Source organism: Nilaparvata lugens, chromosome 10 (assembly GCF_014356525.2).
Source record: "Nilaparvata lugens isolate BPH chromosome 10, ASM1435652v1, whole genome shotgun sequence".
Lineage (NCBI taxonomy): Eukaryota > Metazoa > Arthropoda > Insecta > Hemiptera > Delphacidae > Nilaparvata > Nilaparvata lugens.
In genome coordinates, this window is record NC_052513.1 from 27,749,560 (window position 1) to 27,763,700 (window position 14,141).

The following is a 14,141-nucleotide window of genomic DNA, read 5'->3' on the forward strand; positions in this document are numbered from 1 at the left end:
TTTACAAACAGTAGAGAAAATATAAATTGACTATAGTTTTTTCGTAGTTATCTTACTTGGGCTAGTTGTACACCTTGTATTTTTGAACTAGTTTATTCTCAAAGAATGATAAAGTAAACTACAGTCAATATTGTCAAAAATCCATATGAATTATTTATTCACTATAAATAACAGATTTCAATAGTTTTTGGTGCATCATTCAAACCTTCATTGTGAAAAAGAAATTAATTAATTTTTTCATTCAACAAAAAAAACATAGATAGTGTTCCAACATAGGCTAATATACAAGAAAAACTGAATGCGACTCCTGAGCAATACTTGGAGGGGTGCTGAGCTCATTTTAACTTCTGCTTTTATACCTCTATTGAGTATAATAGTGTTGAAGGTTATATCGGTGAAGAAATAAAATATTACGATTATTTGAACATTATTACTGATTTTATTTTTACTTTAAAGTCAAACCAATACATTGAACTCAAACGTTTTACTTAAGGCATGTTACACACACTTCACAGAAACAGAGTTCAGTACAGAGTCACCAGTGCCTTGCCAATCACACATATTTTTATTTAGTCTATTTCATTGTCAAACAACACGCCCCCTCAATGAAATAACCCAAAAAAAATTATTAATCAAAAAACAAAGTAAGTTATAGGAAAATTAACATAGTTCAAAACATCTTAATTATTAAAAAATATTATTTCTAAACTTGACAAAAAGTTCCTTTCCCAAGGTTTTGTGAAAATGTCAGCAATCTGATCTGAGGATTTTAAATACTCAACTTGAATAACACCTTCAGAAATTTTCTCTCTTACAAAATGATACCTTATATCTACATGTTTCAATTTTTTATGATGCTCAGGATTATGAGCTATTTTGATAGCAGACTGATTGTCTTCAAACAACAAAATACAAGTTTTCTTATTTTCAACAACACAAACATCAATTAAAATTCCTTTTATCCAACAAGCCTCGCTTGCAGCTTGGCTCAAAGCAACATACTCAGCTTCTGTGCTAGATAATGAAACACTCTGTTGCTTCTTGGTACACCAAGAAATAGTATTACCAAAAACCTTGAAGCAATAACCTGAGGTTGATCTTCTCTCTAAATCACCACCCCAGTTTGCATCTACATAGCCTACAATCATATCATCATTCAATTCTCTCTTATATACTAGCTCTAAATCTAAAGTACATTTTACATATCTCAATACACGTTTTAAATTTTTATACAACATTTCACTGGCACAACTTTGGAATCGACTCAAGAAAGATACAGTACAACACAAATCAGGTCTAGATCCTACAACAGCATACATAAGACAACCAATTAGTCTACGACATTTCTTTTCTATTTCTACAGACTCTGACTTATCTCTAGTCAATAATTCAAAGTTGAAATTTTTATCCATGGGAGTGTCCATTGGCTTACAATCCTGCATGTTGAACTTTTCCAATACATGTTTGAGATACTCCTTCTGACTAATAACAGTTACCCCCTTCTCAATATCTTGTTTGACATTAATTCCCAAGAAATTAGAAACCAAGCCCAAGTCTTTCATCTTGAAATTTTCTTGTAAGACTGATTTCAATCTTGAAACATCATTCTCATCTGAACCAAAAATAAGTATGTCATCTACATACAATAATAGAAATACCTTTTTACCCTCCACAATTTTAGAATACAAGCAATAATCATTTTTAGACCTAGTAAAATTGTTCATTTTCATTACAGAATCAAATTTAGAATTCCAATCTTTTGGAGATTTCTTCAGACCATAAATTGACTTCTTAAGTTTACAAACCTTATTCCTAAATCCTTCTACTCCCTCTGGTAATGACATATAAACGTCTTCTTTGATATCACCATTAAGGAAAGCATTTTTTACATCCATCTGATATACAGGAAACCCTAATTTATTTGCAACACTCATGAAAAACCGAAAAGTTGGCAATTTGGCCACAGGGGCATAAATGTCATTTAAATCTATGCTATCCTTTTGTTGAAACCCCCTAGCAACTAATCTAGCCTTGTACTGAATGTTACCCTTCTCATCATTTTTAATTTTAAATACCCATTTGCTATCAATAATTTCTTTGTTTTCTGGTACAGTATCTACCTCTGTCCAAGTATTATTCTCTTTCAAAGCATTTAGTTCAGTTTTTACTGCCTCCAACCACTTTACAGAATTGTTTGATTTCATAGCTTCAGAAAATGTAAGAGGCTCATCTACTTGTAGACTAAGATAACTGGTTTCATAGTCTTTCAACTACACTGGTTTTTTAATCACTCTTTTCTCTCTCCCTCTTATTTCATTACTTTCATCCATCATTTCTTCTCCACTTTCTTCATTTACTTCTACTTCATTGATTCCATCTTCAATATCATTTGTTTCAATCTCAATACCCTCAGCTTCACTTGTATCAGTTTCTTCTACTTCATTATTTTCAATTTCTTCAACTTCATTTATTTCAGTTTCTTGTACTCCATCATTTTCAATTTCTTCAAATACATTGTTTGGATCATTACCTTTTGCGATTCCCTCAATGTCAAAGCCTTGATTTATCTTGAATACTTTGGGGTCAGAATACTTTTCACCTTGGTTAGATTGCTCAACATTTGAAAAAATTACATCCCTAGAAACAATTATTTTCCTCTTATCAGCATCCCACAACCGATAACCATTTTGCAAATATCCTACAAACGTTAGCTTCTTGGTTCTACTGTCAAGTTTCTTAAGATTACCTGCAACATGACTGTATGCTATACTTCCAAAAATCTGTAGTCTTGATAGATCTGGTTTTTTACCGTACCACTTTTCAGCTGGAGTACAATCAAGAGTACATGTTGGGCTTCTATTAACAATATAAGCTGCTGTCCTTACAGCCTCACCCCACATTTCCTTTTTCAATCCTGAATCAAACAAAAGTGCCCTAACCTTTTCTAGCAATGTCCTATTGATTCTTTCTGCCTTTCCATTTAATTCTGGAGTGTATGGAATGGTGAAATCCATGAAAATCCCTCTATTTTGACACCAATCCTTGATTTTATTACTAGAATATTCCCCACCATTATCACACCGAAATTTTGAAATTTTAGAATGCCATTTTGCCTCTACTTCAGCTACAAATTGTTTCATTATATCAAATACCTCACTTTTATTTTGAATAAGAAATACCATGACAAAATGTGTGAAATCATCTAGAAAAGTAACCATGTATCTTTTATTGTCCCAACTTACCGGGGTAATAGGCCCACAAACATCAGTATGTACTATTTCAAGGGGTCTTGTTGCCCTTTCCCTGACTGTTTTAAAAGGTTGCCTTGTTTGGCGAGCAGACAAGCATATTTCACATGGGTTTTTGGAAAAGTCATCAATTTTAGTTTTAATATTCATTCCCTCACTAAGATTTATGAGCTTTTTCATGTTATCTACACCAAGGTGGCCTAGCTTCCTATGCCATAATTCTACTTCATTAGACTCATTAGACTTGGGTGAAATAGTGCTAGTCATTACATGATGGACTGAATTTGAATTATGCATTTTCAAGTCAACTTCAAACAAACCATTCGAATTTTTTATGCCTTCCATAATGACTTCATTGTCTTTCAACACCTCAACCCTATTTCCACTAAATAAGACCTTACCATCGTTCTCAGTGATAGCACTTACAGATAACAAATTTTTAGAAAGTTCTGGAACATATAAAACATTATTTAAGTTGCATTTGTCTGATTTGATGTTTCCTACCTCAAGAGCAAACATTGATTCATTTTCCTTGGCTACTCCTACTTTACAACTAATTGGAATGGAACTATCAAATAGTGATTTAGATTTTACCATATGTGAAGTAGACCCTGAGTCAATTACGAAAGTGTCATAGTATTTTACATTAGAATTAGTAGTTAAAAAGGATACTTGGTTCTTCTTCTTATCATTCTGTTTTTTACGAAAGTAACAGTCTTTGTCTTCATGATTATTCTTCTTGCAAATACTACAGAATAGACCACTTTTCTGTTTCATTTTATTTCTGCATTCACGGGAAATATGTCCATAATTTTTGCATCTGTAGCACTGGATTTCCGATGTTTTGAATACCACTGGTTGCACAGAATCACCTTTATCAGTAGATAGTCTGCGTTCTTCATTCACCAACCGGGAGGTTAGGTTTGTGAGATTTCTGTCACAAATTGCGGTTGCTTCCCACGAAGTTTGAAAGTGGGTGTATTTCCTGGGCAGGGAGCTGAATATTTTGCCAATAACCATCTCGTCATCGATTTCGTGTCCAACAGATTTCAATTTATGGGTCAAATTTTCCAGACGGCTGATGAAACTAGCAATGTCTTCATTAGCCTCTAGTGTAAAATTGAAAAAGTCCTGCATTAGAGAAAATTTCTGTTGTTTTTCATCACGTTCGTAGATTTGACACAGTTTTTTAAACATTTCACATGAAGTTTCACAGTTCAAAATGTGATTCAAAGGTTTTGAGTCAATTGTAGTTATTATTATTTTCTTGGCTTTAGCGTCCTTCAAATTGAAAATAGAAAGTTCTTTTTCTTTACTAGGGTCGTTTGGTTTTAATTCTTTTCCATTAACAATATCACTAAGTCCTTGAGAGTCGAACAAAATTTTAATTTTAAATTTCCACATTTGAAAGTCTTCATCGTTGGATAGCTTTCCAACCATACCCAAGTCCGAATCACTGGAACCAGCCATTTTTACTTTGAACTCGATTGCCTTACCTGATTTTACTTTTGGGTATTTTACTTTTACTGATGTGTGAGAATCCACTATCACTGATGTGTGAGAATCCAGGTATTGTTGTCTGAATGCGAAGAAATAGTTCCTACCAAAAACACAAATCACTCATCCTACCTCGAGTCTGTTATTATTCAGTATAATATTTTGGTTTGAAATATGTAGTTTTATGAAAATTAGCATTTTAAAAAGTTCAAGTTTCATAGATTTTTTTGATGAAGGCTGGCTGGCTAATTAGAATGACTTGAAACATTTTTGTGAATTTTACTATTGTGGACGCTATCAGACATAATCATAGTTTGAGAGGTACTCTTGACGTGGGCTGGCTATAGCCATAGAGGAAAGATAATTAGCTTAAGTTGTTTGTCTCTGCTATAGCTGATTGAAATTACTTGATAAAATTATGAATTTTATTATCATGGACGCTATTGATTATTGAACATAATCAAAGTTTAAAAAACCATGTTTTTGATTAGGCGTACACATAATTAAACTTCTCGTGATTTTCATTCGTGATTGAAGATTTAATATTTATCTTAAGTCAATATTTAATTAAAAAAAACAACATACAATTGACTTATTTTTGATTCGCAATTTACGATATTAGTCCAGTCACTATATACATTGGTGAATGCAATTTATATTGTAGTTTTGATTTTTTAATATATTATTTGGGTAGGTATAAGAGAAGTCCAGAACCAATTTCTTCATGCAAAATTTCCTTCTGCCGATACAGAGTGGCCCAAAAACCTCGTATTTTCGGCTCATTTTTCGGTTTTCATCTATTTCTGCCAAATCTCGTTATCGGACAGAAAACTTTGTTCACGCCTTTTTTTAAGATTATGAAATTTTGAATAATATGAGATCATTCGGAACTCTCTATCTCCAATGAGTACTGAGTTATGATTTTTCAAAAACGAGTGAAATTTGAAGGAAAAATTAATTTTGATGAATTTTAGTTTTTATCATCAATATCTTCCGATTGTTACCATTTAGATGTATAATTCAAAATCCCTCTGGTCGTATTTTTGTGCTCTACAATCTGAAATCAGGTAGAGCGCTTCATCTCATATAGATTTCCAGGTACACCTGACAACAATGCTCCTTGTATTGTGAAAAACACCTAATTTTCAGCTTCAACCATCATCACCAACTAAATTGTACTCACATTAATATTTCGCACAATGACATAAGTTCATGAGATTATGTTCTATGAGAATCACCCGCTAGATAAACTTCATCCTAGTATTTCCTAATGGAGAGGCGCGCTTAAGGACACCTCAAGGATCAAAATTTCAAACACTTATAATTTTTGATACAATGCTCAGATTTCATCGTACTACACTTCATTCTTCTTGGCTCGTCAAGGCGGTTCAAAATCATGCATCGTAAGTCAAATTCGGTTGAAAAATGGAAAATTTATTGCTGAGTGTACTTAAGCCCCTATTCCAATACACAAAAATGGCCAATTTCTATATTCAAAGCTATGTATCTCGGTAATATCCTTAATATAAAAATCATTAATTGATCTTGAAATGTACAATAGAATTTTCTCTTTCATTTGCTGTAAACGATTTATGAAAAAATATGTTCGTGGAGTGAGATTTGATTGTTGAAAAAAATCCGGAAATTGTAGATATTTTTCTCATATCAAGGCAATTCTATGATAGTTTCTAGGATTCTATGTTTTGGCAGTTCTATGATAGGGAAAAGTAATTCATGATGGATTTTAGGCAACTGAGCTCGTAGAGGATGAATTTATCTACAATTTAGAATCAATCGTGAGTTTCTATGATGTATCAGACAGTTTTAGAAACTCTTGATCAACAGTAAAATCACGAAAAAAAATGTAAAAACTGAAATCACCATTTTTAAAATCTTAAGTAACTCTCGATTTGTATTGGAATCAAAGGATTATTCATAGGAGTGGGTAAAGGGTGATAATTTTCATATCCTCACTAAATTTGGAAATTTTATCAGAAGTATTTCACAAGACATACAACTTTGAATATAGAAATTGGCCATTTTTTGTGTATTGGAATATGGGCTTAGATACCCCTTAGATATGGGCTTAGATATTAGATACCCCTAATTCATATGCAGCCTTCTATTCTTATATAGGATAGCATATATTCTTATTTTTTGAATATGTACTTTCTAAGTATTCTTCTACCTCACCTATATTATTACCAATAAATTAATAAATAATATATTACCTCATTTGTAAAATATTTTTCATTTGATAAAGTACACTCAGCAATAAATTTTCCATTTTTCAACCGAATTTGACTTATGATGCATGATTTTGAACCGCCTTGACGAGCCAAGAAGAATGAAGTGCAGTACGATGGAATCTGAGCATTGTATCAAAAATTATAAGTGTTTGAAATTTTAATCCTTGAGGTGTCCTTAAGCGCACCTCTCCTCTAGGAAATACTTAAATGAAGTGCATCTAGCGGGTGATTCTCATAGAACATAATCTCATGAACTTATGTCATTGTGCGAAATATTAATGTGAGTACAATTTAGTTGGTGATGATGGTTGAAGCTGAAAATTAGGTGTTTTTCACAATACAAGGAGCATTGTTGTCAGGTGTACCTGGAAATCTATATGAGATGAAGCGCTCTACCTGATCTCAGATTGTAGAGCACAAAAATACGACCAGAGGGATTTTGAATTATACATCTAAATGGTAACAATCGGAAGATATTGATGATAAAAAACTAAAATTCATCAAAATTAATTTTTCCTTCAAATTTCACTCATTTTTGAAAAATCATAACTCAGTACTCATTGGAGATAGAGAGTTCCGAATGATCTCATATTCTTCAAAATTTCATAATCTTGAAAAAAAGCGTGAACAAAGTTTTCTGTCCGATAACGAGATTTGGCAGAAATAGATGAAAACCGAAAAATGAGCCGAAAATACGAGGTTTTTGGGCCACTCTGTATCGGCACAAGGAAATTTTGCATGAAGAAATTGGTTCTGGACTTCTCTTATACCTACCCAAATAATATATTGAAAAATCAGAACTACAATATAATTGCAAGCACCCCCTTTTTGATGTCTATATTGACTGGACTATATCTAATATCAAATTGAACCATTCAAATATTAGAAGTGTGAGCTAAGGTAGCAGGTCAAATCATTCATACCTCAGAAGCTTTCTTTTATACTGTAATTTTAAATTATTTATTCATTGCTAATTTTTGTGCACAACACATTTTTGACACCGAAAAAGTCAACATTAAAGTTTCAAATTAATCAACTTCAGCAAATAGCATGTAGGCTATGTAAAGAGTTGATAATATCAGCATATGGAACTGGAAGGAATTCTCAAGTCTGAACATATTTCCTAGTTTGTCCCTTATAATAATTAAATTAGTGGAGGTGGATCTAATTCAATAGTCAATGAATTTGTTAGTTGTATTTGAATCCTTTCTCAATGCATATCTCATGACCCTTGTCCATTGTCTCAAGCCACCCTCACATTATAGTTTGTTTTTGAAAACGGATTCCTGCCTTTCCTGTTTAATTCCTATGTTAAAACTCTTGAACTGTTGTAAAGATTTCTTTAGTTTCATGTGCTTCGTTTATTCATCTATACAGTATTGCTTGAAAAAACTACATGCGTCAGCAATAAATTATTGTTATCCATAAATAATAAGTATTGTCAAATATGAATGAAAATATTAAGACGATTATATTATTTGTTACCAACCTGTTTTTGAACTTTCTGACTAAAAATATTACCATTACAACCCAAAGGGCTAGGTACTCACTTATCAACTAATTATCAACATTTCCATTCAAACATACTTAATTTGGCTATTTATTGAAACAGATTTGACTGCTAAGCCCACGAAAATTCATTTCTGTTGCTCAACTCTTTAGTCCATAACATGTTCTCCAGAATATTGTAGCATATATTACTGTAAACATGTTTTTCTCATTTTGATGACCGTTGGAGTAGGGGTAGGAGTTTGCACTGTATGTGCAAACAGAAGTTTCTGCCGGGTTCAATTCCCGTACGGGCAAACAATTTTTGATAGAAGCCATCATCAAAGTCCCTTCCAGTTATCTGTTCTCCCTTTCGCCAATGTCTGCAGTAGCAGAAGTCTCCAGGGTACCTACTCAGTTATTAGTAATCAATTTGGATTTTCGTTCAATTTATAATCATCTGTATTCTTTATTCCATGACTTTATAGGGATTTTCTTCAGTATGTCTTATTTCAGACTGTTCCAGAAATTTTAATGTAATTTTTTGTGTTTTAGATGTGAATAGAGTTGTTTGTGGCGGAGACACCTCCTGAAATGCATCTAATGTTGGAGTATGAAGCTCGATATTGGTACAACATATTCCCCTGTCTTGGACCACAGATTTCAAGTATGGCACGTGACAGGTGAGTCTTGCGATCTTCCTTCATCACTATTATTATTTAGCGTATGGTATTTGTGTGAAATTTCACACTGTTATAAATGCACATCAATGGTTGATAGGTACTGTATTGCCTGGGTACTGGCTGTAGTGAAATCGTTATAGCCTCGCCCAGATAGGCACGTCTCTCACATTCAAATATGATGTTGTGCACTGTCTGCTCCATCGTCCCACAATCACATAGTGGGGAGTTTGCAAATCCTCATTTGAAAAATGATGCATATTGCATTTCCCATGTTGGGTTCGAATTCAGTTAAGCGCCACCCAGATGCGCCGGGGGAGCTCAAATCCAGGAGGCCTAGTGCCTGAGAAATAGCTCACCGGCATTCCTGGGGGCGCTTCCTCTCTCCATCTTTTAGTCTGAGAAAACTATTGCTTACATATACTTTCTTAAACTAACGATTTTTTTCTACATTATATTTAAATGGCTTTACAAGGCTTAAACCTTCCTGCTCATTTGTGTGCAATGCGCCAAAATGTGTATTTATGGGAAACAATTTATATCATCTGGAGTTTTCTTTTCGGTTTGTTCTATGTATGGTTACCAATCCTATTGAACATCAACTGTTTAATATTTTATATTTTATTAATGCTGGCCTATTACGCGTTTCAGCGCATTTTAGAGTCATTTTCAAAAGAAAATGTGGCATTTGAAAATTGTGTCTTGAGCAGAAACATAATGCATTTATTCAATATAAAAAGGTTATTCGATGTTATTTTCATTTTAATTGAAGTTTCCGATTCCATTCCAAAGTAATGAAAGAGATAGATGGAAGGATACTGAGAGCTGTTCCATAATCGAAAAGCTTAGATCCACTTCGCAGAAAGCCTGTACCTTTTTTGTGGAGATTAAATTTATCATTATAAATTTCATATAGTTATCATATAATTCATTCATTAATAGAGGCAAAAAACTTATAATGATCGGGAGAGGACAACAAGCTAAGTCCAAAACGTTCCAACGGATTTTCATACTTACAATTTTCCAGAAAATAATATTTTATTCCACTTTATATTGTTAAGATTGTTTTTTTTCGAATTAGGCTAACTATGAATTAATTATAGCTTGATTAACTGATTTCTTCTAAATTTCAACGCATTTATATATTTTGATATCTTTCAGAGAACTGTGATGTGTCCGCAGTGCATGAGATGATTATGGAGTATGGAGTTTGGCATCCTGATAAGCGGATGTATTCCGCGCTCTCCCTCCATCCACCTCAGTTTCCAAGAATGTAACTTGATAGGTAAGACTAGAACCTAGTTCTCTATGTTATATTAACAAGTAACCTGTGCTTTGCAAAGGTCTGCAAAGAACAATAATACTGATTATGAAGGTTTTTTGAAACAATACCAAAGGTATAATTCATAATTGGTACCAAAGGTATTGTTATCAAGTACGGTAAAGTATATATATATATATATATATATATATATATTATATATATATATATAGAGAGAGAGAGAGAGAGAGAGAGAGAGAGAGAGAGAGAGAGAGAGAGAGCACATAACAGAAGACACTTTAAAGTTTGTAATATAAATTAAAACAGGAGACACGATATAAATAGATTGAAAACACTTAAAAACTTACATTAGAAATGGGGGAAATTTTCGGAGACTGTGTCTCCTTTCTCTCAATTCAATTAATTCTTTCAATCAATTAATAAAAGCATTTTTTTAACCATCCTCGGTGAATTCAGAATCTGAGTGTGGAATTTCAAGTAAAACTGTTTACTACTTTAAGCGTGATGATGTGTCAAAGAGGTCCAAAGCTTCTTTTATCATATTATAAATAATAAAACTATGGATGAACTTGGATAGGGTTTCTTTAGAAATTATTTCAGGCCTGCTAGCTTCAAGACACTATTACTTGTGTGCCTGTTCACTCTTGCTGTTTCCTCCCATTCATTGTAATTCTGTACTATTATAGTCATTAGTCAATATCTTTTAATAAGATATATCAATAAGATAAGGCTAACATAGATGTGTTTTTCGTATAAGCCTATCAGATCAACTTTAATGTTCTATGTTTGGTAAGAAGTGACTGGGTCTAGATATTTATATTCTTGTTGAATGGGCGACCGTTTATTAGCTACTACCATATCACTTCTCCAACCACATGATCATAAATGATAAATGATAAATTATTTGTATAAATAAAGCTTTAGAACTTGTTGATCCTACAGTTTCAGATAGACTTGAAGTACTTGGAAAATATTCCCCCCTCTGAAGCATACTTTGAAATATTACTAGAACCAGCTTCTAGAACGAACATTTTGAATTCCTGTAGACTATTTTTGTTTAGCCTTGGATGAATGTATAGAAGGCTACTTTACAACTTCTCAATCAATTTATATAACTACTAGAATTAATTACTCTACAACCAATTCTAATAAATCAATGAAACAAGGCAAATAGCTTATTTTGGTGTTGCTTTTAAGGAAAACACTTCCTGTTTCTATCAGAATAGTTCGATCGCGAAATTGCGTCATAAGTGCTAGCGGTAGTTGAATTAAAAATGGCTTTCTCTGCTGGACCCAAGCGTTCGTGGATGGATAGAGTCAGTTAGATAGTGTTGTGTACCATGCCTACCATCTATTCATTGCAGCAAATGAATATGTCGTTGTTAGTGATTATTATCGAAAACTCTTGCAATTAACTCAAATAAACTATCCCTGTAGTTTTTTATCTTGGATAAAGATGGGCTGTTTTAGCACTGTCAGGTCCAGTTGAAGCAGCCTTTGTAATGTATCTGAAGCCAGTGCTTGTTATGGCGAGATTTCTTACCTACTTTTAAACTATTCTATTAGGATTTTCAGGTGTTAATGTTTGTATACTAAAAAAGGTTTGTTCCTTTTTTGAATAACTTTTCAAGAATCATCAAAGACTAAAGTAACTTTTAAAAAATTCTATATTCTCATGTCAGAATGTAATTGATCTTAGATTTCAACCAGAATGTTTTTGCTAAGTTCTGGTATACATTATGGTGACCACCATGAACCGATTGATTTCAAATTCCCAAATCATAGTGAAATACTATTAGCTAGACCTGACCCTTTTTATGTAGTGCAAAATGCCACTTGCCTCATGACTTTTCTCTGAGTAATGTGGTTTTACCAATACGGTAGCTCATAATTTTTCAAAGATTTCCTAGTTTTAAACCGCTAGCATTTAATAAACTAGATCCTGCATGTATTTAGAGCAAACCGCTTTAAAATTGTCATACTATCAAGAATGCATTAGCTGTCATTCGTTTTTGAAGAATATTCTAATATAAATGAATATAGATAGAAATGTTATCCCGTACATGTTATTTAGGAGCTGAATTTGTCAATAGTATCTCTTTGCGGCTCAATAAATTGTGAATTGTATAACATCTTCTTGCATAGTGGTGCACTTCATGCATCACCTATTATTTTGTCTGCATAGGTTGCATAGTGATTCATATTATGCATCACCTCATAAAATACTATTCCTCATACTACAAAGTGATTCAATTCTTGAAACACCGATCAGGAATAGTTTCTAGAGTCGCCACCAGTTTGTATAAAGAGCTAGTTTCATCATAACCTCATTTTTTGAATTGTTGTGTACTATTTTGCCAATTAGCAACTGGACTTATGAAACCTGTCAGTGAGTGATGGAATAATTACGGTAAGTGAAATTATTTATATTTGTGAATGATTTTTATTGAAAATATTGATTGTTTTGAGTGAAATAGAATTACAATACTTGTGATAACTGTTCATTCAACAATATTATAGGCATTTTGTGTGATGTCAAAAAATGCATCACTGCAACAAGGGGGACACCATAACCTACAATATTATTGCTATACAGTAGTCAAAACAAATGAGTGAAGTGGACAATTTTGAATAGCCTTTCGTTATACTCTTATACAATTAATTATAGAAAAATATAGTATTATATTTATATAATATTATAATATAGTATTTATCTTATTTTAATTACATGTTAGTTTAAAATTAAATCTATGTTAATTTTGCTTCTAGTTCATATATCTAGCACCTGCTGAAGATATTTACAAAGCTTATTATTTTCCTGTTATAGGTAAAAATGGACAAGAGACTCAGTGATGAAGAGCTGCTGAATATTTTGTTGTATGACGAGATTCCTTCAGATGTGGACTCAAATATTGATTCAGATCACGACAATGATGAAGATTTTCAACTGGAAAATTCAAATACTGACGACAATGTTCCCATATTCGACATAACTCTACCTGATACCATCATTGATGATAATGAACAGCCAACTTCACCTGCCACTGTTCAACCTCTGACAGACAACATTGCAGCATCATCTTTATCTGGTACAGTACAACCTTCACTTTCACAACCTTCTACTATACAACCTACATCAACTACATCAACAGCATCAACACCTTCTGTAAGAAATAGAATTCCCCCTCAGTGGAGCACAAACTTTGACACATCAACAATAAGTGATAGCGTTTTTAATCAGGAATCAGGACCTACTGAAAGAATCACTAACTTAGTCAGTCCCTCCCCATATGACCTATTCAAAGCGCTTATTGATGATGAAATTGTTGATAGTTTAGTCTTCCAAACCAATCTCTATGCGCAGCAATCTGGGAAAAGGTATATTCCAACAAACAGAAAAGAGATGGAAACATTTCTTGGGATTAATATCTTGATGGGAATCAAAAGATTGCCCAGCTATATAGATTATTGGTCTTCAGAGGTTGACCTCAATGATACATTCATCTCAAAATTGATGCCATTGAACAGATTCAGCTGGCTTCTTGGAAATCTTCATTTGAATGATAATAGTCTACAACCTGGGAGGAATGATCCTAATTTTGATAAACTATATAAAGTCAGACCTTTTCTCAATTCCATATCAAAAAACTTCTCTGACTCATTGGAGCCGAATCCTGACATGGCTGTAGATGAACCC

General features: G+C 33.0%; 2 protein-coding genes across 15 annotated transcripts in view; both read left to right on the forward strand.

Moving 5' to 3' along the window:
- The window catches only part of LOC111046312 (beta-3 adrenergic receptor), a 268,205-nt gene extending 257,758 nt beyond the window's left edge, over nt 1-10,447 (forward strand). For all 14 annotated transcript variants that reach the window (XR_005572386.1, XR_005572378.1, XR_005572375.1 and 11 more), the window contains 2 exons: nt 9,038-9,165; nt 10,324-10,447. The gene's annotated coding sequence lies outside the window, so the exon portion shown is untranslated. The remainder of the gene's footprint in view (nt 1-9,037; nt 9,166-10,323) is intronic.
- A 1,271-nt stretch (nt 10,448-11,718) lies between these two features.
- The window catches only part of LOC120353351 (nuclear pore complex protein NUP214-like), a 38,038-nt gene continuing 35,615 nt past the window's right edge, over nt 11,719-14,141 (forward strand). Inside the window, exons 1-2 of the mRNA XM_039436669.1 lie at nt 11,719-11,760; nt 13,272-13,538. Of these exons, the coding sequence (XP_039292603.1) occupies nt 11,719-11,760; nt 13,272-13,538 (309 nt within the window). The remainder of the gene's footprint in view (nt 11,761-13,271; nt 13,539-14,141) is intronic.